At 44.4% G+C, this 25,587-nt stretch overlaps 1 protein-coding gene across 1 annotated transcript in view; it reads left to right on the forward strand.

Annotated features, from left to right (window-relative positions):
- The window catches only part of CACNA1D (calcium voltage-gated channel subunit alpha1 D), a 369,112-nt gene that overhangs the window by 196,262 nt on the left and 147,263 nt on the right, over positions 1 to 25,587 (forward strand). The window contains exons 10-15 of the mRNA XM_066596532.1: positions 11,111 to 11,185; positions 17,286 to 17,373; positions 20,956 to 20,982; positions 21,939 to 22,099; positions 24,578 to 24,803; positions 24,891 to 25,098. Coding sequence (XP_066452629.1) covers positions 11,111 to 11,185; positions 17,286 to 17,373; positions 20,956 to 20,982; positions 21,939 to 22,099; positions 24,578 to 24,803; positions 24,891 to 25,098 — 785 coding nt within the window. The remainder of the gene's footprint in view (positions 1 to 11,110; positions 11,186 to 17,285; positions 17,374 to 20,955; positions 20,983 to 21,938; positions 22,100 to 24,577; positions 24,804 to 24,890; positions 25,099 to 25,587) is intronic.

Here is a 25,587-nt window from a genome sequence, read left to right on the forward strand (position 1 = left end):
TACTGCTTACAAATGTAAACATTTACTCTTTGTTTGCTCCCCCTTGCTTAGTATACAGTCTTGCCTGGTCCCCGCGCTGATCTATCCTGGCATCTGCATTGTGTGGATGAGATTTCTTGACATGGCATCCACTTGACTTGTACTGTGAATATGCTTTGTATTTTCCACATGCATGGAAGATACCTGGCATGTCTTCCCGTGTGAACATATGCTAAGTCAGCACGACCATGCAAAAAACAAACCGCTATGGTAAATGACCAAGGAATATCTATATATACATGCATGGTAATAGAATCTGATAATTTCCCCCCTACCCCGCACTTTTTAGACTTTTTATACAAAAACATTAACTTTTTCTCCCATAAATGTATTTATATGTAAAGTCGATTCATCGGCTACAAGGGGCTCTCTGGGTTCCTGCCTTGTAATATATTTTGTAAGTGTGCCGAGAAGGGCAGAGACTGGAGCCGAGCCGGGCTGTGCCTATTGATGCACTAAATCAGAGCTGGCTGCTGCGCTCCGTTTGTAAATATTTATGACGCCGTTTGTTACAGATGTCGCAATGAAAAAGTGCAGCGAAAAGGTTGAGTTGGTACAGTAGAAAAAATTCTGACAAGTGAGCGGTAATTTGCAGCAAACATAATATGCCTGTGGGATAGCCACATGAGCAATTCATTGTAAAGTCGTCATCGAGGCTGATCTAATACATAACACAGCAGGACGCAGACATTTACTGAGACAACCCTTGATTTATGCCAAAGACATGCTGGGAACTAAAACACCTCGGCTGAGACGGCAGCCTTCCTTATGTAACAGCCGGATAATGTGGCATCGCGGCTGAGATGGAGCTTCAGGACAGGGACCACAACTTGTAGTTCAGGCTGCGATCTGGACACTCGGACAGAACTTTACTGGCACCAAGAATGAACACATACAAAACTTTTTCTGTCTGTTGACTCTTACTGTCCGGGTCTTCCTACTGTAGGATGGTTAGACGTAGCAAAGGCTAATTTGTGTCCTAATGCGTTAAATGCACTATTTCAGCAAACTTGAAGATGACTTTTTCACTTACTTTTCTTGCAGTAACTTTGCATCCAAGTTTGACAGAACTCGAACAAAACTTGGACTCATTAAATTTTTATGGACTGATGGTCCGCAGCTTGTCCTGTTTTTCTGTGTTTTCACGCACCAAATTTCCCCATTCTTGGCTTATATAACCTATTCTCTTGATAGGTCATCAATAGTTTAAGGCAGGAGTCCGCCACTGAGGATCCTGTCCATCAGCTGATCGTCCGGCCCCAGGGCTGGACCTCGTCATCAGTGGTTATGGTGGGGAGTTGGAGTGCTAGCTTCACTCCTGTGGAAATCCATGGGCAGACTCACTTCTCTTAGGCCAGGGTCACAAGAAAGGGTCAGAGTGGAAGACCTGTGATCATTCACGGAAAGTAATTGCGAATGGTCACCGAAGTTCACAGATACGATCGTCCGCACAGAAGGAAGATCTCTCGCTCCTCTCCAGCTGGTTATTCTTTCTATTTTCCCCTGAAGTTGTGAGCGTTTCTGCCGCTCATACGCAATGTTAATTGCATATGGGTTATGGAACACTCGCATCCATTGACTTCAATGGGGGCTGTCTGTGCGATTTTTCTTCTACTTGCAAATCAGCAATTCCTACCTGTACGTCTGAGCGAACCGGCGAAAGTCCATGCTTTTCAGCGCCTGCGTATTATTGTGTATCAGCCGTGTGGAAGCCGATCGCTTAATCTACAATTCGTATCTGCCCTTGTGAGCCCAGCCTTACTCTTCCTGCTTATCTTATGGTCAGGATAGGGCCTGACCTAAGAGAAGCGCAGCACTCCCATTCCTGCCATGACCACTGATAAAGATGTCTGGCCTGCTGCATTGACAGCGGGTCGGACAATCAGCTTATGAATGGAGTCCTGAGTGGTGGACCCCCATCCTTCAGATACTCAAAGAGGATAGGTCATCAGTTCAAAAATCCCAGAATACCCCTTTTAATGGGCAAATTTGGTGTGTTTCATAGTCGGCTGTCCACATTATGCTACATTCAAACAGGCGAGCGTGATATTGGACCGAGAAACTTGGCCCGATATCGCGCACCAATGTGCGTTTTTCAAACTGATTCGAGACTTCTTTGATTCATAGATGCCTCACATCACTTCTGTGAAATTGCGATCCTCAGGCGCGTATTTCACCTACGTCAGAGGATCGCAAGTGTTTCCTATTGTATCACACAGTAAGCGAGTGCATGTGATTGAAAACAAAGGGGTGAGGCGTTCCCAAGGAACCGGAAAAGATAGAACATGCCGCGATTTTTATCCTCGCTTATGTGAATAAGTTTATCCAAAAGAATGGAGTTCATATTTGCGCAGGTTTCGTGCGTCTCGCAACGCACATACTGGCGCCCGTCTGAATCAGGCCTTACTCGCGCTCCGAACATCATATATTGCAGAACATTAATGCTGTACATCAGCCGCCGCACATAATCCAGATGCAATCTCATGTTTCCGCCCGGGAAGTGATTGCAGCCCCCTGTTATCTGTTTAATAATGGTGGGTTAGTTGGAAATAATGACTGGAGTATTACAGATTGTTGATACGCTGCTGTAGAAACTTATTTAATGAGCTTATGCTACTGTGGTTTTATCACTGCACATATCTCATTTAATTGACACAGTGTCCTCTGGGATTGTTTGACCTTATATTCTTCCCCACAGGAAAAAACAACTTGTCTCGCACATTCAGGAGCTTAACCTCATCTTCTAAGACATGTGCAATGTACATTTCACATGCGTTGTGTAAGCCCGCGTGTATTCTGCGCCACATGTATGGCTTCATTCCTTGTACCGAGGCAGAGAGCTGATTTTTAACCGCCTTAGGGTGACTACCCACTACAGTTTTTTTTCACTGCGAAATTCGCAGCGGTTTTTTTTTCTGCAGGGGTCTATGGGACTTGTAATGTTAAAATCGCGATTTCGCGGTAAATTGCGATTTTGCGCGATCGCGATTTTAACATTACAAGTCCCATAGACCTCTGCAGAAAAAAAAAACACTGCGAATTTCGCAGTGAAAAAAAAACTGTAGTGGGTAGTCACCCTAAGGGTGCAGCCAAAAATTTATTGGTTTCTCCTCCCCACTTTCAGACAATCATAACTGTTTTTACTTTTCCATCGATGTAGCCATCTGAGAGCTTATTTTTTACGGGCCAAGTTGTACTTTTTAATAGTGCTATTTAATATATCATAAAAAGTACTGAAAAACTTTTTAAAAAATTCTAAGTGGAGTATATGGAAAAAAGATGCAGTTTTGGCATCTTTGGAGAGGGGTATTGTTTTTATGGTGTACACACTGCGGTACAAATGACATCAGAAATTTATTCTATGGGTCATAACAATACCACATTTATTTTATTTTTTACTTTACTATGCTCATTGTCAAATAAAATCTAGCCCCTAGAAGGAGTTGTTCTTTTGCTACAAAACTGGGCATGTAGTTACATCTCAGGCAGATATGTAAATGATTAGAGTTGTGCAGATTAGATGAACGGTCCCTTGAGGCCCTAAAAGTGGTTCCACCCTTGGCCTATAAAAGTCTCTCAGAGGCTCCTTGTGTGTAGTGACCTCTTTTTCCGCTTGTGTAGAGCTTGTTGACCACTAAATGAGTCTGAGAGGGGAGCATTACTGGGATGTGAGAAGCTGGATGGTCGTATCAACAAATTGCTGCCACCTGGGACGTTGTGATCAGATTGTTAGGTGGTGTGAAGACCAGTAGATGTGTGAGGGCACACAAGGTGATCGGGCTCAGGATACACTCAACAGACCACTAGTAGAGAGAATCATCCGACAAGCACGAGCAGCTCCAACTGTTTAGTTGTCCACCATCCAGAGACAGGTGGCATCATCATTACAGGCCCCTGTGTCTGTCAGAACCATTTCCAGGCACTTGGCTGAAGGACATTTGGTCTCAGGGCGCCCATTACATGTACGGACTTTGACACCTACCATCGCCTCTGTTTGCAGTGGTGTCGAGAATAATGAAATTGGACGCTACGAAATGGAACCAGGTTGTCTTCAGTGACAAATCCAGGTTTAGTTTGGGCACTGATGACGGCCGTGTTCATGTCTGGAGGTATAGTGCTGAGCGCCTCAATCCTGCCATTTCTGTGGAGCGACTTATGGCCCCCACTACTGGTGTAATGGTCTGGGGGGCCATCGCATGCGACAGTCGGTCACCGTCTAGTAGTTGTATGAGGGACAATGATAGCTCAGCGATATGTTCAGGACATCCTGCAGCCACATGTGTTCCTCTCATGGTGGCTACCAAGAGGCATCTTCCAACAGGATAATGCTCTGCCGCACACACAAGGGGGTCACAGGAATGTCTCCACAACGTTGCCACACTTCCGTGGACTGTCCAGGTCGCCAGATTTATCCCCGATAGAACATATATACAACCATCTGGGATGCCAACATCAACAGCCTATGAGCTTGCATGATCTAGAAGCTCAGTTACAGCAAATGTGGAGCGATATACTACAGGATACCATACAAACCTGTATGCCTCCATGCCCGCCTGTATCACATCTTGCATCCAAGCTAGAGGCGGTACAACAAAGTACTAGAGCCTTTATGCCTGCCCATATTACACCTAGTATCCAAGCTAGAGGCGGTGCAGCAGGGTACTAGAGCCTCCTTGCCTGCCTGTATCACATCTTGTATCCAAGCTAGAGGCGGTGCAGCAGGGTACTAGAGCCTCCTTGCCTGCCTGTATCACATCTTGTATCCAAGCTAGAGGCAGCACAACAGGGTACTAGAGCCTCCATGCCTGCCCGTATCACATCTTGTATCCAAGCTACAGGTGGCAAAACAGGGTATTAGAGCCTCCTTGCCTGCCTGTATCACATCTTGTATCCAAGCTAGAGGCAGCACAACAGGGTACTAGAGCCTCCTTGGCTGCCTGTATCATATCTTGTATCCAAGCTAGAGGCAGTACAACAGGGTACTGGAGCCGCCTTGCCTGCCTGTATCACATCTTGTATCCAAGCTAGAGGCAGTACAACACGGTACTAGAGCCTCCATGCCTGCCCGTATCACATCTTGTATCCAAGCTAGAGGCGGCACAACAGGGTATTGGAGTCTCCATACCCACTCGTATCACATCTTGTATCCAAGCTAGAGGCAGTACAACAGGGTACTGGAGCCTCCATGTCCACCTGTATCACATCTTGTATCCAAGCTAGAGGCAGCCCAAAAGGGTACTGGAGCCTCCATACCCACCCGTATCACATCTTGTATCTAAGCTAGAGGCAGTACAACAGGGTACTAGAGCCTCCATGTCCACCCGTATCACATCTTGTATCCAAGCTAGAGGCAGCACAACAAAGTACTAGAGCCTCCATGCCTGCCGGTATCACATCTTGTATCCAAGCTAGAGGTGGTACAGCAGGGTACTAGAGCCTCCTTGCCTGCCTGTATCACATCTTGTATCCAAGCTAGAGGCGGTACAACAGGGTACTAGAGCCTCCTTGCCTGCCTGTATCACATCTTGTATCTCAGCTAGAGGCAGTACAACAGGGTACTGGAGCCTCATTGCCTGCCTGTATCACATCTTGTACCCAAGCTAGAGGTAGTATAGCAGGGTACTGAAGCCTCCATGCCTGCCCGTATCACACCTTGTATCCAAGCTAGAGGCAACACAACAGGGTACTGGAGCCTCCATACCCACCCGTATCACATCCTGTATCCAAGCTAGAGGCCATACAACAAGGTACTAGAGCCTCCATGCCTGCCCATATCACATCTTGTATCCAAGCTAGAGGCGGCAGAATAGGGTACTAGAACCTCCATGCCTGCCCGTATCACATCTTGTATCCAAGCTAGAGGCTGTAAAACAGGGTACTAGAGCTTCCATGCCTGCCCGTATTACATCTTGTATCCAAGCTAGAGGTGGCACAACAGGGTTCTGGAGCCTCCATGCCTGCCCGTATCACATCTTGTATCCCAGCTAGAGGCGGTACAACAGAGTACTAGAGCCTCCATGCCTGTCCATATCGCATCTTGTATACAAGCTAGAGGCAGTACAACAGGGTACTAGAGCCTCCATGCCTGCCCATATCACATCTTGTATCCAAGCTAGAGGCGGCCCAACAGGGTACTGGAGCCTCGATACCCACCCGTATCACATCTTGTATCCAAGCTAGAGGCGGTACAACAAGGTACTAGAGCCTTCATGTCCACCTGTATCACATTGTATCGAAGCTAGAGGCGGCTCAACAGGTTACTGGAGCCTCCATGCCCACCCGTATCACATTTTGTATCCAAACTAGAGGCGGCACAACAGGGTACTAGAGCCTCCATGCATGCCCGTATCACATCTTGTATCCAAGCTAGAAGCGGTACAACAGGGTACTAGAGCCTCCATGCCTGCCCGTATTACATCTTGTATCCAAGCTAGAGGCGGCACCACAGGGTACTAAAGCCTCCATGCCCACCTGTATCACATCTTGTATCAAAGCTAGAGGTGGCACAACAGGGTTCTAGAGCCTCCATGCCTGCCCGTATCGCATCTTTTATCCCAGCTAGAGGCGGTACAACAGAGTACTAGAGCCTCCATGCCCACCCGTATCACATCTTGTGTACAAACTAGAGGCAGTACAACAGGGTACTAGAGCGTCCATGCCTGCCCGTATCACATCTTGTATCCAAGCTAGAGGCGGTACAACAGGGTACTAGAGCCTCCATGCCTGCCCGCATCACATCCTGTATCCAAGCTAGAGGCGGCACAACAGGGTACTAGAGCCTGCATGCCTGCCCGTATCACATCTTGTATCCAAGCTAGAGGCGGCACAACAGGGTACTAGAGCCTCCATGCCTGCCAGTATCACATCTTGTAGCCAAGCTAGAGGCTGTACAACAGGGTACTAGAGCCTCCATGCCTACCCGTACTACATCTTGTATCCAAGCTAGAGGCTGTACAACAGTGTACTAGAGCCTTCATGCCCGCCTGTATCACATCTTGTACCCAAGCTAGAGGTGGTACAGCAGGGTACTAGAGCCTTCATGCCCACCCGTATCACATCTTGTATCCAAGTTAGAGGCGGTACAACAGGGTACTAGAGTCTCCCTTCAGTTTTCTGTGATAAATTCTCCTTGTGCTCTGTTATTGTAATCACTTCCAGCAACGTTACAATCTCAGAGTTTCATCCCCTCCAACAACTTCTAGGCAATGAGAGTGCTTTCAAAAAATAAAATACCCTAAAAAAATATACTAGCTGTGGCCGTCTGCTGACCACACTGCCTTTTTTATCTATCTGTCGATTAGGTTGTGTCAGTCTTGCAGTCGCTATCGGTACCATTTTGAGGCACTTATGACATTTTGATTGTTTGTTTATTAAATTTACAGGGTAACCAAAAAAAGCGCAATTCTGGCGTTATTTATTTTTTCTGACGATGTTCATCATTTGGGATAAATACTGCATTATTTTTTTCGGACTTTTACGGATGCAGCGATAACAGATATGTTTTTTGTTTTGATCTTTTATTAGAAATAATGCTTTTTTAAAAACTTTTAATATTTTATTTTGTAATAAAATAAAAACAAAGTGTTGCAGTATATAGTATTCTGACAGGCAGTCTATGAAAATGTGCCAAAGGTACCGAACAGGACCTAGTGATCTCATCAAGAGGAGGCCGTTTGGGACACCTGAACGCCAATCTGGCATTTAAATACTACTGTCAGGATTGACATCGGCACTTTAAGAGTTAACAGCGGTGATCAGTGCGAGCGCTGATTGCAGTTGTTGTAAACAGGTGTTAGCTGTCAAAGACAGCCGGCAGCCGCTGTGTATGGAGCGGGATTGGCTTTAAATGTACACCTTTTAGGATTAAGGGGTTAAAGAGGATCTGTCAGCACTCCTGACATGTCGGTTTCAGTAAATACTTTCAGGGGGCCTTCACACTTTCGATCGCGATATCGCTGTTTTTTTTTAACGCAAATGTCAATAGGGCTTTCTAATGTTATCGTAATTGCATCGTATTGCTTCAGATTCACTGCTGATTTTGCGCTCCGGAGAGCCCACAGAGAACACAGCCTGAATGCTTACATACATCCTAACCAATGCCAGGCTAAAAGCGTTGTGCCCCTTTTATTACTGTCTACTTAAGGGTACATTCAGACGACCGTATATCGGCTGGGTTTTCATGCCCAGCCGATATACGGCGTCTCTCTCTGCAAGGGGAGGAGGCTGGAAGAGCCGGGAGCAGTGCTCTGAGCTCCTGCCCCCTCTCTGCCTCCTCTTCACCCCCCTGCACTATTTTCAATGAGGAGAGGTGGGTGAGGGCGGAGCTAATTCCCAGAACTTAGCCCCACCCCCGTTCCACCTCCTCTCATTGCAAATAGTGCAGAGGGGCGGAGAGGAGGCAGAGAGGGGGTGGGAGCTCAGAGCACTGCTCCTGGCTCTTCCAGCCTCCCCCCCCTTCCCTGCAGTGCGAGACGCCATATATCGGCCGGCGTGAAAACCCAGCCGATATAAGAAATGCGTCTGAATATAACTTACGGCCAGTCACATGTGAGCATAATACAAGCGTATTTGTGCACCTGTATTATGTCCACAAGTTCTGGCCCAACGGTAACCCTAGGGTTCTCGTCACACAAGCGTATGCGTTTTTATATTCTATTGTCCGCGCTGTAAATTCACATGAATGAACAATTTTCCGCAATCAAGTCCCGTGCTTAATTGGCGTTTTTGTTACGATCGTGTGGGCAACTAGGCACAGGGCGCACATGATCGTGATCAAAGGTTTTCAGACAACTGGCCCTGAACTACAGGGAGGATGACATGGCCCTACTTAAGCAGGGACATCGCCCCAATAAAGGGTGGCCCAGCGGTCTTCGAAACTGGGGCCTAGCTGCTCCTAGGAACCACGCACGAGAACAGGATACATACTCATGCCACATGACAGGGACAAAACAACAGGACACACAGAGCCAGAAAACACAGCATACAGCAGCCAAAATGCAACCACTAATAGCAGATGATAAGCTGGATATAAATACCAGGTATTAGTTGACATTTTGATCCAAACATGGAAGCTAGCTGGCCACTTCATGGCTCCTGGCTATACCGCTAGTCCCTACACTAACCAGGAGTCCAGAGGCACCAGGCACAGTTCACACAGCAAGCTGCACAGCACAGACAACAGAACACAGTTCACACTGCAAGCTGCAACAGCACAGACAACAGGACACAAGTTACACAGCAAGCTGCAACACAACCACACATAGAACCTGTTCACCCCACAAACAGACAGAATGAGCACTGCACAGGACTTCTCACACCAGAGTACAACAGGTAGTGCATACAACACGGACTCCACCCAGAGCTCACATGCACACAAATGAAACACTACAGCAAGTCTACGTGTCCGTGGATTCACCAACTGACACACAGACGAGACAAAAGACGTTTGGAGGCCGCACCTGTCAGGGGAAGGGAAAAGGGGCTCTGCATATGATACAGAAAAAGACTACAGGTGTCCAAATCGTCTTTAGGGAAGCAGAGTGGCACAGCAGGCCTACATGCAAACACAGTACTGAGTGGGAACAAAACAGATATATCCAAACAGTACAAGACCAGCATCAGCTACTGACCGGAGCTGGGTTTATATATGCTGCAGGCTAAAGTGGATTGGCTGCTGGAGAATACCACACCCAGCCAGCTCAATTAACCCCAACATATGCAGGTGTGGCCCTGGAACCCAGTAGAACAACAGATCCCAGCCAGCACAACCTGACAGTTTTCTCATCCATTCACACGACCGGGTGCAACATTCTTAGCGAAAAAATGCCCCGGAAAGCCCTTGGTCAGCATAAATCCTCAGACTTACTGCCAATGTCTGCATAGAGGCACCTTTAAGCTTTTCCCTGCGTTGGACGCTGCTAAACTGACTGCCCCTCCCTTTTTTTTTTTTTGCAACTCCCATAGGAGTCTGTGGGAGCCCCCGCCGTAGATCGGTTGAAGGATAGTACCAGAATGATCTTTTTACCCACTGTATAATCATTGGAGCGTATTTCAGTCATGTGTCCCATTTTTTTACAGGTACAGTGTTTTTACGCACCATATCTTTGCCCGTGTGAACGAATGCAGTGGAAACAAATGCCTCAGATTGTCGCATATAACGGTCGGGTGTGAAAAAGCGGCTGATATATGCTCATGTGAATAAAGCCTTAATGCTAGACTGAGAGCATCACCGGGATGTACAGTAGCATATGTTGTAGTCCGTGGGGTCATTACACTCGCACTCAGGCTGGGGCTTGCGGACCGGAAGGACGTTACACGGGTAGAATTATTCTGCAGAACGCAGCGGAATTTGTGTTCCTGCAGAAATTTATACATCAAAATCCATATAACTGCCGCGTATTTTTTGATGCTTTATTGAAAATGTCAATGTGCGTTTTACCCCGTGCGCATTACGCTACTCAGTTTTGCAGAAAAACATACACATCTGGAACTAATTAGGCTGTGCAGCCTTGTAAATGATGGCGTGGGTGTGTTTCATGCCCATATGAATGGTCCCCGCTAGCGCAAAAAGTACAGTGTATGCGCAAAAGCGCAAAGTTCACGGCGCAAAAACATTACACTATCGCGTGCATTTTTGCGCATACACCCATGTGAGTTTGCCCTTAGCTGCAGTCCACAACATTTCATGCAACTATCACTCGTTGCATACTACACAGTCTTGGTCTGCGCCGTATACCACCCCCCTACGGCCGCGTTGTGTACAGGCGCCCTGCCTCGTTGTACTCCATGTTGATACCGCTGATCCCTGCATTCGTTTTGTGTTTCAACTTATCACCTCGCTTTAATTGCTTTTGCGTCTGCTTATTAATAGCCCGTTCATTCGTGTCCTACAAACAGCTGCACGAAGTCTCCTGCGATGAACATTTGCAGCGCCATCAGCGCCGAGATTGTCTGGATGTACTTAGATGAAGTGTGCCATTAAATATTCATGTGTCACGTTGTAGCTTATTCCTGCATTAACACTTCTGCCCCCTGCTGTTCAAGTAACGCAATTTGTATTTCTGCCATAAAGGGGTGACGCTGGAGGACTTGCTGGGAGAGAAGAAGAAAGGGTGGTTTAAGTGCTTTAAGCGTAAAAATAAACACGGTAAACGCGGTTTGCTGTGTGCTGTGGTTTGCATGATTTATTATTGCAGTGTTGCATGCTGGAAGTTTGGCGCTGATTAATTTATTGTATTTTTTTTTAATTTACCTTATAAATATGGATTCTGATTAATAACCTCGCCAAACTAAGATTTCACGTTGCGAAGATAGACACCATTTTTTTTTTTGCTGCCGTTGCTGCAGAATCTATTAAAGCCAGCGGCGCTTGATCAGTAGAAGCATGAGTCAGTTTCCCTAAACCGCAAGAAGAGCTTAGCTCTAGCTGACACGTCTGACCCAGTTACTTGGAGTCTAAACATCTTGAATTTTCAAGCCTTAAAAAAACGGCGCTGAATGTATTTGTAGTATCTGCTACATTACATTACAGCATGTGGTCGTCACACATGCCGAGAAAAACTCTGCTTCCGTGTCTTAGGCGATTGGATTTTTGCAAAAAACATTCAATTTCGACCTGGGCCGAGGTGAACCATATACACAGACTGAATGGTAACTTTAGTTGGGGTGTGTTTACGTGGATGCTGTAAAAAAAACGTACCAAAAACCACATTAGAGAAAAATGTTTACGTTTCTACATCGGTTTTACCACATTTGCAGTTTTTACCGTAAACACAGAAAACGCCTCCGCCTCTCAATGCATCCTTCGAGACTCCCATCTAGTAGAGTGCTGGACCAACTTTGGCCTTCAGAACCGCCGCAAGTCATCATTGCATAGGCTCCACTTGGTATTGAAATTGGTCTGCAGGAATACTGGCCCATGCGGACAGGAAGCTTCTTGTAGTTGCTGCAAAGTAGCTGGAGCTCTGATCAGCTGACAGGAAGGGTTCATCTGTTCATGCTGCTTGTGCCAAATTCTGATCTCCCATCAGCATGGTGCAACAGAAGTCTGGAGTCATCTAAGAAGGTAATGTTAATCCGCTGATCAGTCATCCAATTTTTGTTCTCCTTTGCCCCCTGGAGTCTCTTAGATAGCAATGGCACTCAAACTTCTTGTCTATTGTTATTGGCCACCTATGCTAAGAAACGATGTGATGTGTGTTCGGACACGTTAGTTGGAGCGCCTGCGTTGTATTTGGCTGCAGTTTGCTAAACTTATGCAGTGCCTGTTTTTCAAGAAAATTCTTGACATCCTCCTCTGACTCCTTTCATAGCAACATAGTATATAAGGCCGAAAAAAGACATATGTCCATCCAGTTCAGCCTATTACCCCCCAATGTTGATCCAGAGGAAGGCAAAAAAAGACACAATGAGGTAGAAGCTAATTTTCCCAATTTAACGAAAAAATCCACCCCAACTCCAATCTGGCAATCAGACTAATCCCCAGATCACTGACCCTTTCACTTAATGCTTTCCTTGATCACACCACTCTCGCTATACTCACAACACCGTTGCAAGAGAAAACCCAACAAGGTTGTCCGTCTTAGAAATACCGGCGCTGGCTGGGCTATCACTGAGAACCCGGCCTGATAGAAAATTGCTCAGATCACAGGAAACTTGCTCCCGTGATTTTCTGCTGCACTCTGGGGCCACATGTCTAATTTCCATAAGGCAAGTTCCAGATGTGTCTAAGGCTGTGTTCACACAGAACGGATACACTGCGGAATTTCTGGCGTACAATCTGCAATGTTTCGAAATCCCAGCTAAATGAATGAGTTGTAGTGATTTTTCGTCTACACGGAGCAGAAAATATCCATCGCGTAATTTTGCTTACAGACCGGATTTTAATGTTGTTGATAAGCAGCGTACAAGCATCATTTTTCACATTTCCGTAACAAAGTTCCACATAGAGGTAATATAAAAGCCAAATCCCCAATTGCTTCTGCGAGGGTTCATTGCATTGCAGGTTTTGGTTTGGATCCGCATGTAAATTCCCATTGTTTCTCCAATGACGCAGTTGAGTAAAGTTAAGTAAACAAAGGAAATCAAAATTGCTTTAAAGTCGAAAAAACGCACCACCCTGTATCGTATCCGTCCCGTATGAACATAGCCTTTAGGTACCTCTCCACTGGACAACTGGCGACTGTCAAGCACTTAGGTGCCCAACAGTCATCTCAGTGATTACCACTCCTTTGCTTTCACATAGGGGTTCTAGTCCTTGGGTGAATGGAGGCAGAACGCGCCAGACATCTCTTCTGGCCACTGAAAATAAGCATTCGTTCGATCTGGACTTATGCAATCCCAGAAACATATTCCAAACCAGCCAGTTGTCTTAAATTACGCTACTTGGGAGTGAGACGCGATGTGCCGCGCCATTATACAACAGTTGTTAACCAGGAAAGTCTTCCAGAAACATAAAAGTAGCTAGTCTGTGACTGTCTGATGAAGGAATCCCAAGGCAGCTACACGAGGCATCCCAAGGAATCCCAAGGCAGCTACACGACAAAGTTGTTAAAGGGAAGTAATTACCTACAAGTGGGCGCTAATGTCTCCTGTCTGAACGTTCGGGCACATTTACACCCCGCGTCCCCCTGATATATTTATTTGAAAATTACTTGTCAGGAGATGAGCTTGGTATTGTTTGTACTAGCGTGGACCGCCTGGTAAATGAATCAGCGTTGGCTGCTGGGCCGCATGTGGTTGGCATTCACTCCTGTTCATTTACATACCTGGCGCACCTCCACCCAACACAGGCTGCCATTTCAGACACTGAGCCAATATTTTTAAGAGTATAGTCTAATAGGATAGAAACCAATTTCCCATTTCCTTTGGGCTATGGGAGCCCACATCTCTTCTGCAAAACACCACCCACGTTTCTCAAAAGTGGCTAGCCCGGCAAAAAAAAAAGTTTAAAGAAACTCACAAGTTTTTGTGCAAATGCAGCGTCCGCTAACATTTTTTACTTCTTTCCAGACATCGTTTCAACTTGATTTGGAAAGTCAACTAAGTTTATCTTCTACTCATTAGATCTCAGATGTGTTAGATGACCCTGCTAACAGTGTTATATGGATCCCAAGTATATCCTATTGAGCATTTTTTAAGGGGGTGTCGAGGATTAGATATGAACATAGCTGAATTCTTCCTAAAACAGTGTCACGCCTGTCTGTAGGTCTGATGTGGTATTGCAGCTGTAATACCGGTCAGGGCCAGTAGACATGTGTGGCACTGTTTCTGGAAGAAAGCGGCCATGTTTTTCAATTTCCGTAGAACGCCCTTTAAGGCATGATTTTAGAGTCAGTGCCACGAGTTTCCATCATTGAGAGAGAATTATCTGGGTCTTTTGATATAAAAACGTTCAGAAACGTGTACTAAATTCTGAAATAGCTTTATGCCATAGTATGTAGTGACCCCGTTGACTCGCCAAGTATTGTATACCTGACCCTGTGCCCTTTGCTCTATGTATCCGGCACTGTAAGCGTATCATCCTTCTCCAGTCTGAGATAAAACTTCTCCGTAGAAACTTGTCACACATCTAAGGCTGCCAGGATTGTTGCCAAATAGGCTTAGTAAAATAGTATTATTTTTCCCTTAAATCTCTAAAACCCCCCTAATCCTTGAGGCTGGTATGTTGTAAGATTGCTGCCAGTACAAAAACCTTGTCGTATCTACTTGCAGTGAGATGGCATCAACAGCAGGGTTTTTTCCTATATCTCATTCTTATTGAATGTATATTTTGAGACAATTAAGGCAACCGCTCCAAAACTTGAGGACGTGTCCAAAATGTCGTACTGCCAAAATCCAAGGGGGCATTCACTAAAGAACGGTAAACTTCCTGCAGTTTTTAGCAACAGTGCGCTAGAGTAAGGAGCACCAAATGTATTAGTTGGCGCACACCGCTTAATCCTTTTTGTTTTGTGTGTCTTTTGCCAATCTGTGTGCCAGATCAGCAAACCCAGTTTCTGGTGTATCCTGGAAGCCCATGTCCTATCTGTAAAACACCACCCACTTTTCCAAAAAGTGGCGAGCTCGGCTTGAAAATGAAATAAGTCAGACGTTTTGTGCAAATGTATTGGGAGCCAAACTTTTCAACTTCTTTCCAACAGAATTTTGGCAAGCCTTCTCAATGCCTCTTTGGAGATATAAAAGAGGAAAGATATAAAGATAATGGAATTAAAGAGATACTGACCTGTAACAGGATTTACAAACCGGTCGTTCAATACGACTAAAACAACTTCAAAAGGGGGAAAGGGACTTGTTATTTGTATAGCGCCAACTTACTCTGCGGTGCTTTCAGGTAATTTATTTATTACCCCCCAGCAAGCTGGGTACTCATTTTACCGACTTTGGAAGGATGAAAGCCTGAGTCAAACTTGAGCCGGCTACCTGAACCATGGGGGGATTTAACTTGTGAGCGACAGCTTAGGCCTACATTTCTGCTGCCTTAATACTCTGCGCCACACAAGGCTCTAGACTGGAAGTGATCAGCTGATCACCAGCTTCATTTTAAAAAAAAGGGGCTGTCCTTATGAGCCAACCAACTTGATCTACCCCCATCCCCAGTTACCTTATGAGCCAACCAACTTGATCTACCCCCATCCCCTGTTAGTGGGCAACACGAGGCAATGAAGACCGTGAGCCATTGATAGATTGAGATCAAAACTTTACCTATTCTTGACACAATTGGCTTTGGATGACCATTTTTTAAAAATGTATAATAACCCGATTCATAAATGAAATTGGTTATTATAAGACAGTAGTATTGTCTTAGATCTGGGATTTGAAGGGGTTTTCCCAGGCCTTTAAAAAAAGCTGGCTAATGGTAGGGAACGGCATAGAAACAGTAGTACTCAGCTGTTAAAAGTCCCACCGCCCCAGTTTTGGCACTTTGATCTCTGCTGCTATGACTTGCTAGCTTTGTGCTGGTCAACATTGGCGTGACTGCTGCAGCCAGTCACTGGCCGAGGCTGTCACATGGCAGCATCATCACCCCTGAAGCCAATGGTTGGCTGCTGCAGTCACACAAATGATGAATGACAATCGACTAATGCAGGAGCTTCTGCGACCGGAGCCACAGAGACCAGGGCAGCTTTTGGCAGGCGAGTACTGGATAGTTTCTTATTTTATGCCATTCCCTGCCCTACCAAGTTTTTTTTTCCAAGTCTCAGAAAACCCCTTTAAGATGCGTTCACACGTCGCTGATTGGCTGTGGATTTTATCTCAGATTGTGGAATTCAAATTCCGAAATACGCGGCACTAAAGCTCCATGTATTTGAATGGTGCCTCTTACACTAGCGTATTGTGCCGTGTGTTCTATGCACGGAAAGTCACACTCAGCATGACCTATTTTTGGCATTTTAGCGTGTATTTCACACCCATAGAAATGAGTGGGGTGCGGAAAAAATATAGTAAATACGCAATTGCATGTGTAATACTGGAGTCATATACACGAGCAACGTGTTGAATGGCTTTATTACCATTGTGTTATGTCTAGTGGTAGATGGGGGCACCGTAGTAAAGGTTAAAATACGCCTCCCCCATTTTGATGGCGGGATTTATCACCAAGGATAGAAGGGTATAGTGTTTGTTTCACCTCCTACAGGCTTTCCATGACCCTTGCACCCGTTCCCAACACCCTTGCTCGATTCGCAGAGTTTTACATTCATTTTTTACTCCCAGTATCAAAGACGATGGATGGGACGACCCATGACGAGCCCCTTCTGCTGGAGGACTACTCTGTTTTCCATGCTGTGTTGTGTGATTTGCTGTGTTTTATACTGTATATTGCATATATAGGGACCAATTTGCGTAGAAAAAAATAATCTATCTGTTTTTTTTTACAAATACTGCAAGCAAATCTAATTAGCGCTGCTTGGTAGCTTAGGGATTGGCATTTTAATAAAACCAAATGACACTTTTCAATTTCAGCTAAATAGCAAAAAATGCCATAAACAGTTATCATCCTTCTCCTTCAGCAGCCGAGTTCTGAAACCATCCATGTTCCTGCAGCGGTGTTGTCCAATAAGGTAGACGCTCGTCCCACAAGAGCGACACAGTTTAATTTAAGATGTTCTTCCAGAGCTGCTTAATCAGTTCATGAATTAAAAAGAGCAACGCGTAACATATCTGCTTCGTACCGCTACACGGACCTACAGGAGCGACGAGTCGTCTGCAAATTGTTGGAAATTAAAACCATGTTTCTTTTTGTACAGCGAGTATGCCAACAAGCGAGACAGAGTCAGTAAATACTGAAAACGCTGGTGGAGAAGGAGAGAGCGGCAGGTGCTGCGGGACTATGTGGTAAGACTTTACAAGGTCCCTGTTACAGGAAAATCCAGCAGATCTGCAATCTCATTGTTTTTTAGATACCATCCCACCAGAAGTAATTGGGCACCTGAGCAAGAATCAAAAGTAGTATTTATTTACATATGGTAATACTTAGTGGGGCTCCTTGGGCCCTCAGACATGACATCGGATACTCTCCGTGGCATACTTTCTATTAACGTCTAATACACTTCAGCTGGTATTTCCCTCGATTCATCCTGCAAATGTCTGAGTTTTCTCAAAGAAAATGGATGCTGTTCATGTTTCCTGACCTGTTTGTCCCAAAAAGGTTCAGTAGGGTTCAGGTCAGGACTCTGTGCAGCCAGTCCAATTATGAAACATCCATATCCTCAAACCAACATAACACAGTGTTGGATGTGTGACAAGGCGTGTTGTCTTGTTGTAAGTATGGCTGACCATTCCCAGAGTATTGCCACATTGTGGGCAGCACATTATTATCTAGAATGTCAGGGTACAGCTCCGTGTTCAAGGTTCTTGCCACTACGACCAACTGAGACTATGACACGTAAAAAAACATCCCCAGACCATAACAGTACCACCGCCGAACTCAGCTGTTGGCACAACACATTCGGGAAAAAGGCAGGTATCCTCCACAACCAGTTACATCCATCTAATTTGAAGAAGGAGTAGCATGATTCGCCACACCATAGAACGTTCTTCCATCGCTCAACTGTCCAATGTCAACGCTCCTTGCACCATTGTAGACAGTCCGATGCATTGTACTGCATTAGTGTGCAGTTTTTGTCACAAACTATGGCTAACAGTCTACATCTGAGGGCTCATTCACACAGCCATGATTTCACTGTGTATTACGCCCACGATACAAGCCCGCTTAGTATGTGGTGAATGGAGTCAATGACAGTCTCTTGATTTTCATTGATTTATTCACATTAGCCTATATACATTGCTTGTAGATACGTGTGTGACAAAGATGGCAGCATGCTCTTTTTTACCACGTGTTAGCCCTATTGTTCTCTACGGGTAGCATATTCAATGCTGTCCATACGCAACACATTGTGTTATGGGCGGCATTACATACGCAACGCCGCTATGAAACAGAGTGGGGAGTTTTAAAAAGCAGAAGAAACAAGTGACACTGCGCATAACAGCGTGCGTGAGATACTAGGTCATGCGCTGTGCAGTATCTCTGCCAGATGCAATGATAGTAGGCTCACCAGGCGGTATAATGCTGCGTGATCCACGCAACGTTTTATGCATACGCCCATGTGAATGAGGCCTCACATAGCGTGGTTTGGAACACGTGATATGCTAATAAGAGATGATCCATTCTACTGTTAGAGTGTCCAAATACTTTTGTTAGGATAGTGCGCAAACAAGTATATCCCTAGCTGTATCCTCATAGGCCTAGCATGCAAATGCACTATTATTTCAATATATAATGCTTTCAATTATGTTTTGAGCTACCGCGTTCCCCATCCCCCAAAAAAGCCCTACCCTGATAATAAGCCCTACCTCTAATTGGTTGGGCTTGAAATATAAACCTTCCCCTAAAAATAAACCCTAGCAAATTGGAAAAAAATAAAAAACATCAATTTTCACCTAGCCGGTGACATCTGAGTCTTTCGTGCTGGTCACCGGGGCTGCGGGAGGCTGCCATGTCCTCTGCACTGACACAGAACTCTCCTTCTGGTGACGGCGCTTTGAATAGCCCACCTCCAGCAAGCGAGCCACGAATACCCCACCTCTGGATCGAGCGCCGGCTCTGATTGGCTGAGCACGGCGCTCGTGAGCCAATCACACCACTCGTTGCTGGAGACTCGGTATTAAAAGCCCCATCACCAGAAGGAGAGTTCTGTGTGAACAGTCGTCCTAGCGATAATCATTCAGTGAATGGAGGCAGAGCAGACTGGGATCGTTCTGCCTGTCCTCCTCCATTTACATTAATACTGTACAGTAAACTGCTGCAAGCCATGATGAGAGTGGGGAGGTTTAGAGTTAGAAAAGTCAACCCAATAGCACATTGTGAACTGCGACTCCAGAGAACATCACCCGGAGACACTGCCTTCTATGGATAAACTAAAGTGGCACCTGATGAAGACCCCTTGTGGGTGGAAACACATTGTACTGTCCACATTTTAATGGTGCAATAAAATAATTTAGATACAGGCTGTTGTATCGTGTTAGTGCTATTTTAGTTTATCCTTAGAAGGTTTGACTAGCATCGCCTCTGAGTGATGTTCCCAAGAGTCTCTATTCTGAGTGAAATGAGTCATACAAGCTCTGCATGCTGCCATACATCCTAAGGGGCTGTTCACACTTACGTCACACTATTCCATTGTCTGACTCCATCAACAGAGCCAAATAAGGAACTAGCACCACCGAACACAAACAGTGTGTGATGGACCCCACTGACAATAATGGAGTTGGTTAGGCTCCTGGCATACTACCTGGCATTTTCCAAGATGAAATTGCACAGTAAGCTGTGCTATTTTGTTACCAGATATCGTGCCAGATTTGCGCCAAAGACTCCTAACGGGGCCTTTGACACTGGTGTGAACAACTCCTTTTAGGGAACTTGTCATCACCATCTCACCTTTAAAACTGACTTCATTGGCAAGCCGGAAAAAAATGAATCACCTCTAATGCCCTTTTTTTCCTAAAGAGTCCATGTACCTCTGAAATTAGGTTCCAAAGTTTGTTTGTGCCATATGCAAATCAGTAGAGAAGAGTCATCTGGCCAAGAAGAGACACTCTTTATTCACAAGTCACTGAGCTAACGAGACCCCCTTCGTCTTGTTAACTCGGATTTCCTGTGTAATGGGATGCAACAAATTGCCTATGAAGACAAAGGGGTCGTATTAAGCACAGCAGCTTATGGATTGGGTGACTCTTCTCGGCCAGATGACTCTGCTCTGCTGATTTACATACGGAATAACTTTGAAAACTAATGACAGAGGTGTATCAACTTATTAGAAGATTTTTAACCCACACCAGACCGTGAAGTTAGTTATAGTAGTAAGTTGGTGGAGACCATACATTTTCATATGTATGGCCGGGGGTTAGCGGCAAATAGTTGTCGAAGGTGTATAGAAACTGACAATTAGTTATCTTATCAACTATCTTGGGGCCCATAGAAAACCAGAGTCTGTGTTTCATCTAGGTGAGGAAATGATAAGCTGAGCTCTGTTGCTCTGGCCAGAATGGTCTTTATACATAAGAACAAATATGTTTTACGTTTCCTGTCTTTTTTTTTTTCAAAATTGCCTCCTTCCATTCCAAACAGACTAAGATCTCTAGGATTATCCCTTCCAACAAACATATTGTAGTCTTTGAAAGAGTATTCCCATCTCAGCCAAACATGGCTGATATGGGAATACGAGCCCTTTCGCCTGGAATACCCCTTTAAAGTCCTTCTTAGGTTAACATTCTGAGTCCTTTATTGCCCGATTGTTTAGTTTGCAGGCAGCATTGTGCCATAGCTGGCAGTATCCCAGGAGTCTGTTCATATTCACCTTTATTGTGTCTGCTTCACACTGCCATAATGCTAACAATCTTCTTGTATTTCTTTCATTACAGTCAATCCATTTCCAAGTCTAAATTCAGGTATGTGTGCGAGGAACATGTTATAGGGATGGAAGATTTAACGCTTTATAGGAACTTCCATAACTTTTTTACCCTTTAATTAACCCCTTTCATTCATGTAGCCATTTTTTGTTATCTTTCTCATTGATGACTTAAAGGGGTTGTTCTGCTTGCAAACCCCTCCTGTCCATTTGCCCTGTTAGGTCCTATGGATGTCATACAGGACTCAAGACTTCCCTCTATGAGCCAATGCGGGGAGCAGCTAATAATCAGCGCTCTTTATTTAGTGGGAATGGCCTTTATGTAATATTGTGTTTCCATTTGAAAAATCAGTTGTTTGCCAGGGGTCTCCGGAGCGGAACCAGCTGTGGGTCTTATATTAAAGGGGTTGTTTGTGATGAGATGGTAATGCACAGAAGATAGCTGATGACCAGAAGCATATTGGCCGACAACTATCTCCCCTGACATCCATAGATGCATGCACACTAAAGGAAGAGCTGGAGCATGCCCTATTCTCTTCTTCCTATCTATGATCTGGGGATTACTTTGAGGCCTTGAATTACATAGTAACATAGTATGTAAGGCTGAAAAAAGACATATGTCCATCCAGGTCAGTCTATTACTCTCTCCAAGACCCCCACCCCCACATCCGAATAGGGTAAAGGCCAACAAGGTAGAAACCAATTTTCCCCATTGTCAGTGGCATATACCAATATTAATTTGTATGGGCAGATGTACATGTAACATGACACAGACAGCTGCAGACGTTAGCAAAAGTAGGTCTCATGCCCTTGTGCCACTCATCTATTAACATGTATGGAAGCGCTGATAGTTATGCTGCATCAGCATAATATTTACTGCACAGAAGTAGTGTAAAGTACATCTGAAGTACCCCGCCATTAGCCTAGATTTTGGTTTATTTTTGTTTTTGGCTAAAATTATTATTATGGTGAGTCTCCTGTTAATTTGCTCCATAGTCGACGCTGGCGTCGGTGGAACCGGTTTAATCGAAGAAGGTGCAGAGCTGCAGTGAAATCTGTTTCATTTTACTGGCTGGTTATCATCTTGGTCTTTCTCAATACTTTGACTATCTCATCGGAGCACTACAATCAGCCGGAGTGGTTAACGCAAATACAAGGTACACGAATTTATAGAATCATTTTGTGATTTTTTTTTCTGTTAGATTTAATTATCATTTCTTGTATTGATACATATTCATTTTGCTTTTTCACAACCATGTAAATACATGTTTTACACAATTTTGAACATCAGTAGTGTTTTAGTTTTTTTTCTTAACCCCTCAAGGACCAAGAGTCGCAAATATACGGCACTTGATTCTGGGCTTTATTGCAGAATTGCAGAAATACTCGAATAGTCAAAGTAAAAGAAGAAAAATAATTCTCTGCGCTCATGCGGTGCCAACAGATTTGAAGGTCGTCACTTACATGAAAGAGGGAGAGTAGGGGTGGTTCAAAGTCCCTGATTGCAGAAATACTGCGTGGGAATAAAGCCTCTGCTGCGGCAATTAAGCAGAAGCAGGTCGGGTCCTCAGCTGACAAACACAGCTAAGGACCCGTAGGAGAACGCAGAAGCTGGTTTTAACTGCTTCTGCCTTCTACCTTTCATGCTACATAGTGTTTTGTACTTATAGAGTGGAAGTGGAAGTATTACTTCCACTATGCGACTCGGTGATCACGTGACCACCAGGAGCCCCCTGTCACAACAGAGCTGCAGGGTCCTATCATACCCAGATCAGTTCTGTTAGTGACTACTGTTACTACAGGGGGATGTTTTCCCTGTAACTGGCGCTCCTATGGATGCTGCAGCTACAGTTAAAAAGTATGTAATAAAAAATATACAATGTAAATAACAATTTTGACTAAAAAATAAACAACTTTAGAAAAAGATTTTTATGTAGATGTTTTCCCCCAATAAAACTAAAAAAGTCAGTGAAAAAATATATAAAAAATAGCCCTATATGTCACGAGTAAAAATATACACATAATGAAAAAATGTTGGTAGCTGAAGAAAAAAAAAAATAGGGCAGTAAAACCACCACATGGGTAAAATCTCTAAAATGTGTCTGGTCACTTTGGTCCAAAACACCCTGGTCCTTAAGCGGTCAAGAAGCAGGTTTAGACTTACATATAATGCAGGTTGTTTCACTCAAAATGCAACACAGCAATTTTGCATTATTTGTGTTCGAACACAGCTCTGCTACATTACATACATCCATGCTGATCATGCACATTACACACATCACATTACAGACACACCCTGACTCCACTGACTCCACATTTTACACATACACCTCTACTACATCCATCATGATTCCCACACATGACACACAGAGCTCTTGGATAGAGTGATCAGCCCCTGGTCATGTGATCTCTGACTCCACCCACACATGTGTTTAGATGATCGTGATGTCAGCACAGGTTCTGGTAGTTTCTGTCGGCTTATCCAGTATGCAATACTTTCTACCAAACTTCAGAATGGCTCCTCCCACAGCAGTGACGTCATCGCAGGTCCTTTAGGCCACCGAATCTCTGTGGTGGCGGTAGGTCGGTCTCTCCTCTCAGGACCGCTGAGTTGTGTCTGATATAATAACGGCTTAGTTGTATTCTCATTGTGTTATTTTTGTGCTTTCCTTTCAAGGACCCTAACTTTGTTCTTACTTCTGTAGGTCAGGCTCTGTGTATTATGTATACTGTAGGACCTGCGATGATGTCACCAGTAGCGGAGCGATGACGTTACCAGGGACGGAGCATGAAAAGCACCCACACACATACATATATACATACAAACAGACAAGTGGTCATAAGTTGTTTGATTAAGCCCAATGATCAACTGTTACTATCAGTGGTAGCTTTAATTGACCATACGTTTCCTGCTGTGCCCTTGCAGGGGAAATACAGTATTACATTTGAATTAATGGCCGGATTCACCGGTTCGTTCAGTGTAAACACGGGCAACGATCGGACAATGAACACTAATTCATTTGCCTAGCATTCATCCTTCATTTCATGCAACAATGAAAAACATTGTTGGCTCATTTGCTAATCGTCCGGTTTAAATACCCATAGTTCAGTCATTCTCATGCATTAATAAAGTGAATGTGAATGACTGGACTATTTAGCGAGACAATGCTTTATCTGCTACATGAATGAACGAACTTCGACATTGTTCATTTGTTCGAATGAAGTTTCTTTAGTCCACTATTGATTTGGTTCCATACAAGTGTTTTATCCTTGACTTGGATTTTAATAAGATAAGAAAGCTTGTCCAAGAAAAGGATTAAACAAGCAACATCTTGCTCTTTTATCTTTTAATGGTGTTTTGCAACTGTCTAATTTTGTTTGCTTATACCAAAAGGAAGTTACATTTCTTCTGACTGCATATAAAAATTAGTTATAAAATATTTCTGCTTCTATTCTGGCCACAAGATGGCAGCGTAACTCACATTTAGTCCTCAATGCTTGGTATGTCTTGCTTTCCGGCTAGTTGTGAAGTCTGAATTTAACGAACAGTGTTCTCTCTTTCTCACTAGTAATTAACCTACAGTTGAGTCACATAGGGGTGATTATGAGATTCTTATTAAGTTTCTGTGTTCCAGATATTGCAAATAAAGTCCTCCTGGCTTGTTTCACCTGTGAGATGTTAGTGAAGATGTACAGCCTGGGTCTTCAAGCTTACTTTGTCTCTCTGTTCAATCGATTTGACTGCTTTGTGGTGTGTGGCGGTATTACTGAAACTATATTGGTGGAGCTGGAGATAATGTCACCACTCGGGATATCTGTGTTTCGATGTGTCCGGCTTTTACGAATCTTTAAAGTAACCAGGTAACCTGAAAACTGCGGTCATCTTGTGTCTTCTTCTTCTTCTTGTCTACCATTCATTTGCTGATGTGTTCCTTCTTTCATTTCCAGGCACTGGGCTTCCCTCAGCAATCTTGTAGCATCACTCTTGAACTCCATGAAATCTATTGCTTCCTTATTGCTCCTTCTTTTCCTCTTCATCATCATTTTCTCCCTACTTGGAATGCAACTATTTGGGGGCAAGTTTAACTTTGATGAGACGCAGACGAAAAGAAGCACCTTTGATAACTTCCCCCAGTCTCTCCTGACCGTATTCCAGGTATGTAGAACATCTGGACCAAGGAACATAGAAAGATGGGGGAGAAAATGTATTTAGACTGACGCCGATCTTAATGATGCTCCTATTATATGAAGAGGCGCATATTGACACCTTTGTGCACCTATACAGAAATCTACACCAATAAGAGCTAGAGTAGATTTCTGGTATAATTTAGACCAGTTTCTGGCCTAAATTATACATAAATGTGTCAGGTTGTGATTGCCACGCCCATTCCAACCAACTGCAACACAAAAAAGTGGCAGCAGATGGTGTAGATGGCGAAAAGTTAAAAAAATTTTTTTGCGTAGGCAGGGCTTGTCCTGTAGTTTCCAACTCATGATACTCCAGCCACTGAACCACAGTTTTCTCATTTCTACATAAAAAGCTCTATGAAATAAAGTAACTATATATACCTTAAACTATTAAAGGGGTTGTCCCACGAAAGCAAGTGGGGTTCAGCACTTCTGTATGGCCATATTAATGCACTTT

Source organism: Eleutherodactylus coqui, chromosome 3 (genome assembly GCF_035609145.1).
Source record: "Eleutherodactylus coqui strain aEleCoq1 chromosome 3, aEleCoq1.hap1, whole genome shotgun sequence".
Lineage (NCBI taxonomy): Eukaryota > Metazoa > Chordata > Amphibia > Anura > Eleutherodactylidae > Eleutherodactylus > Eleutherodactylus coqui.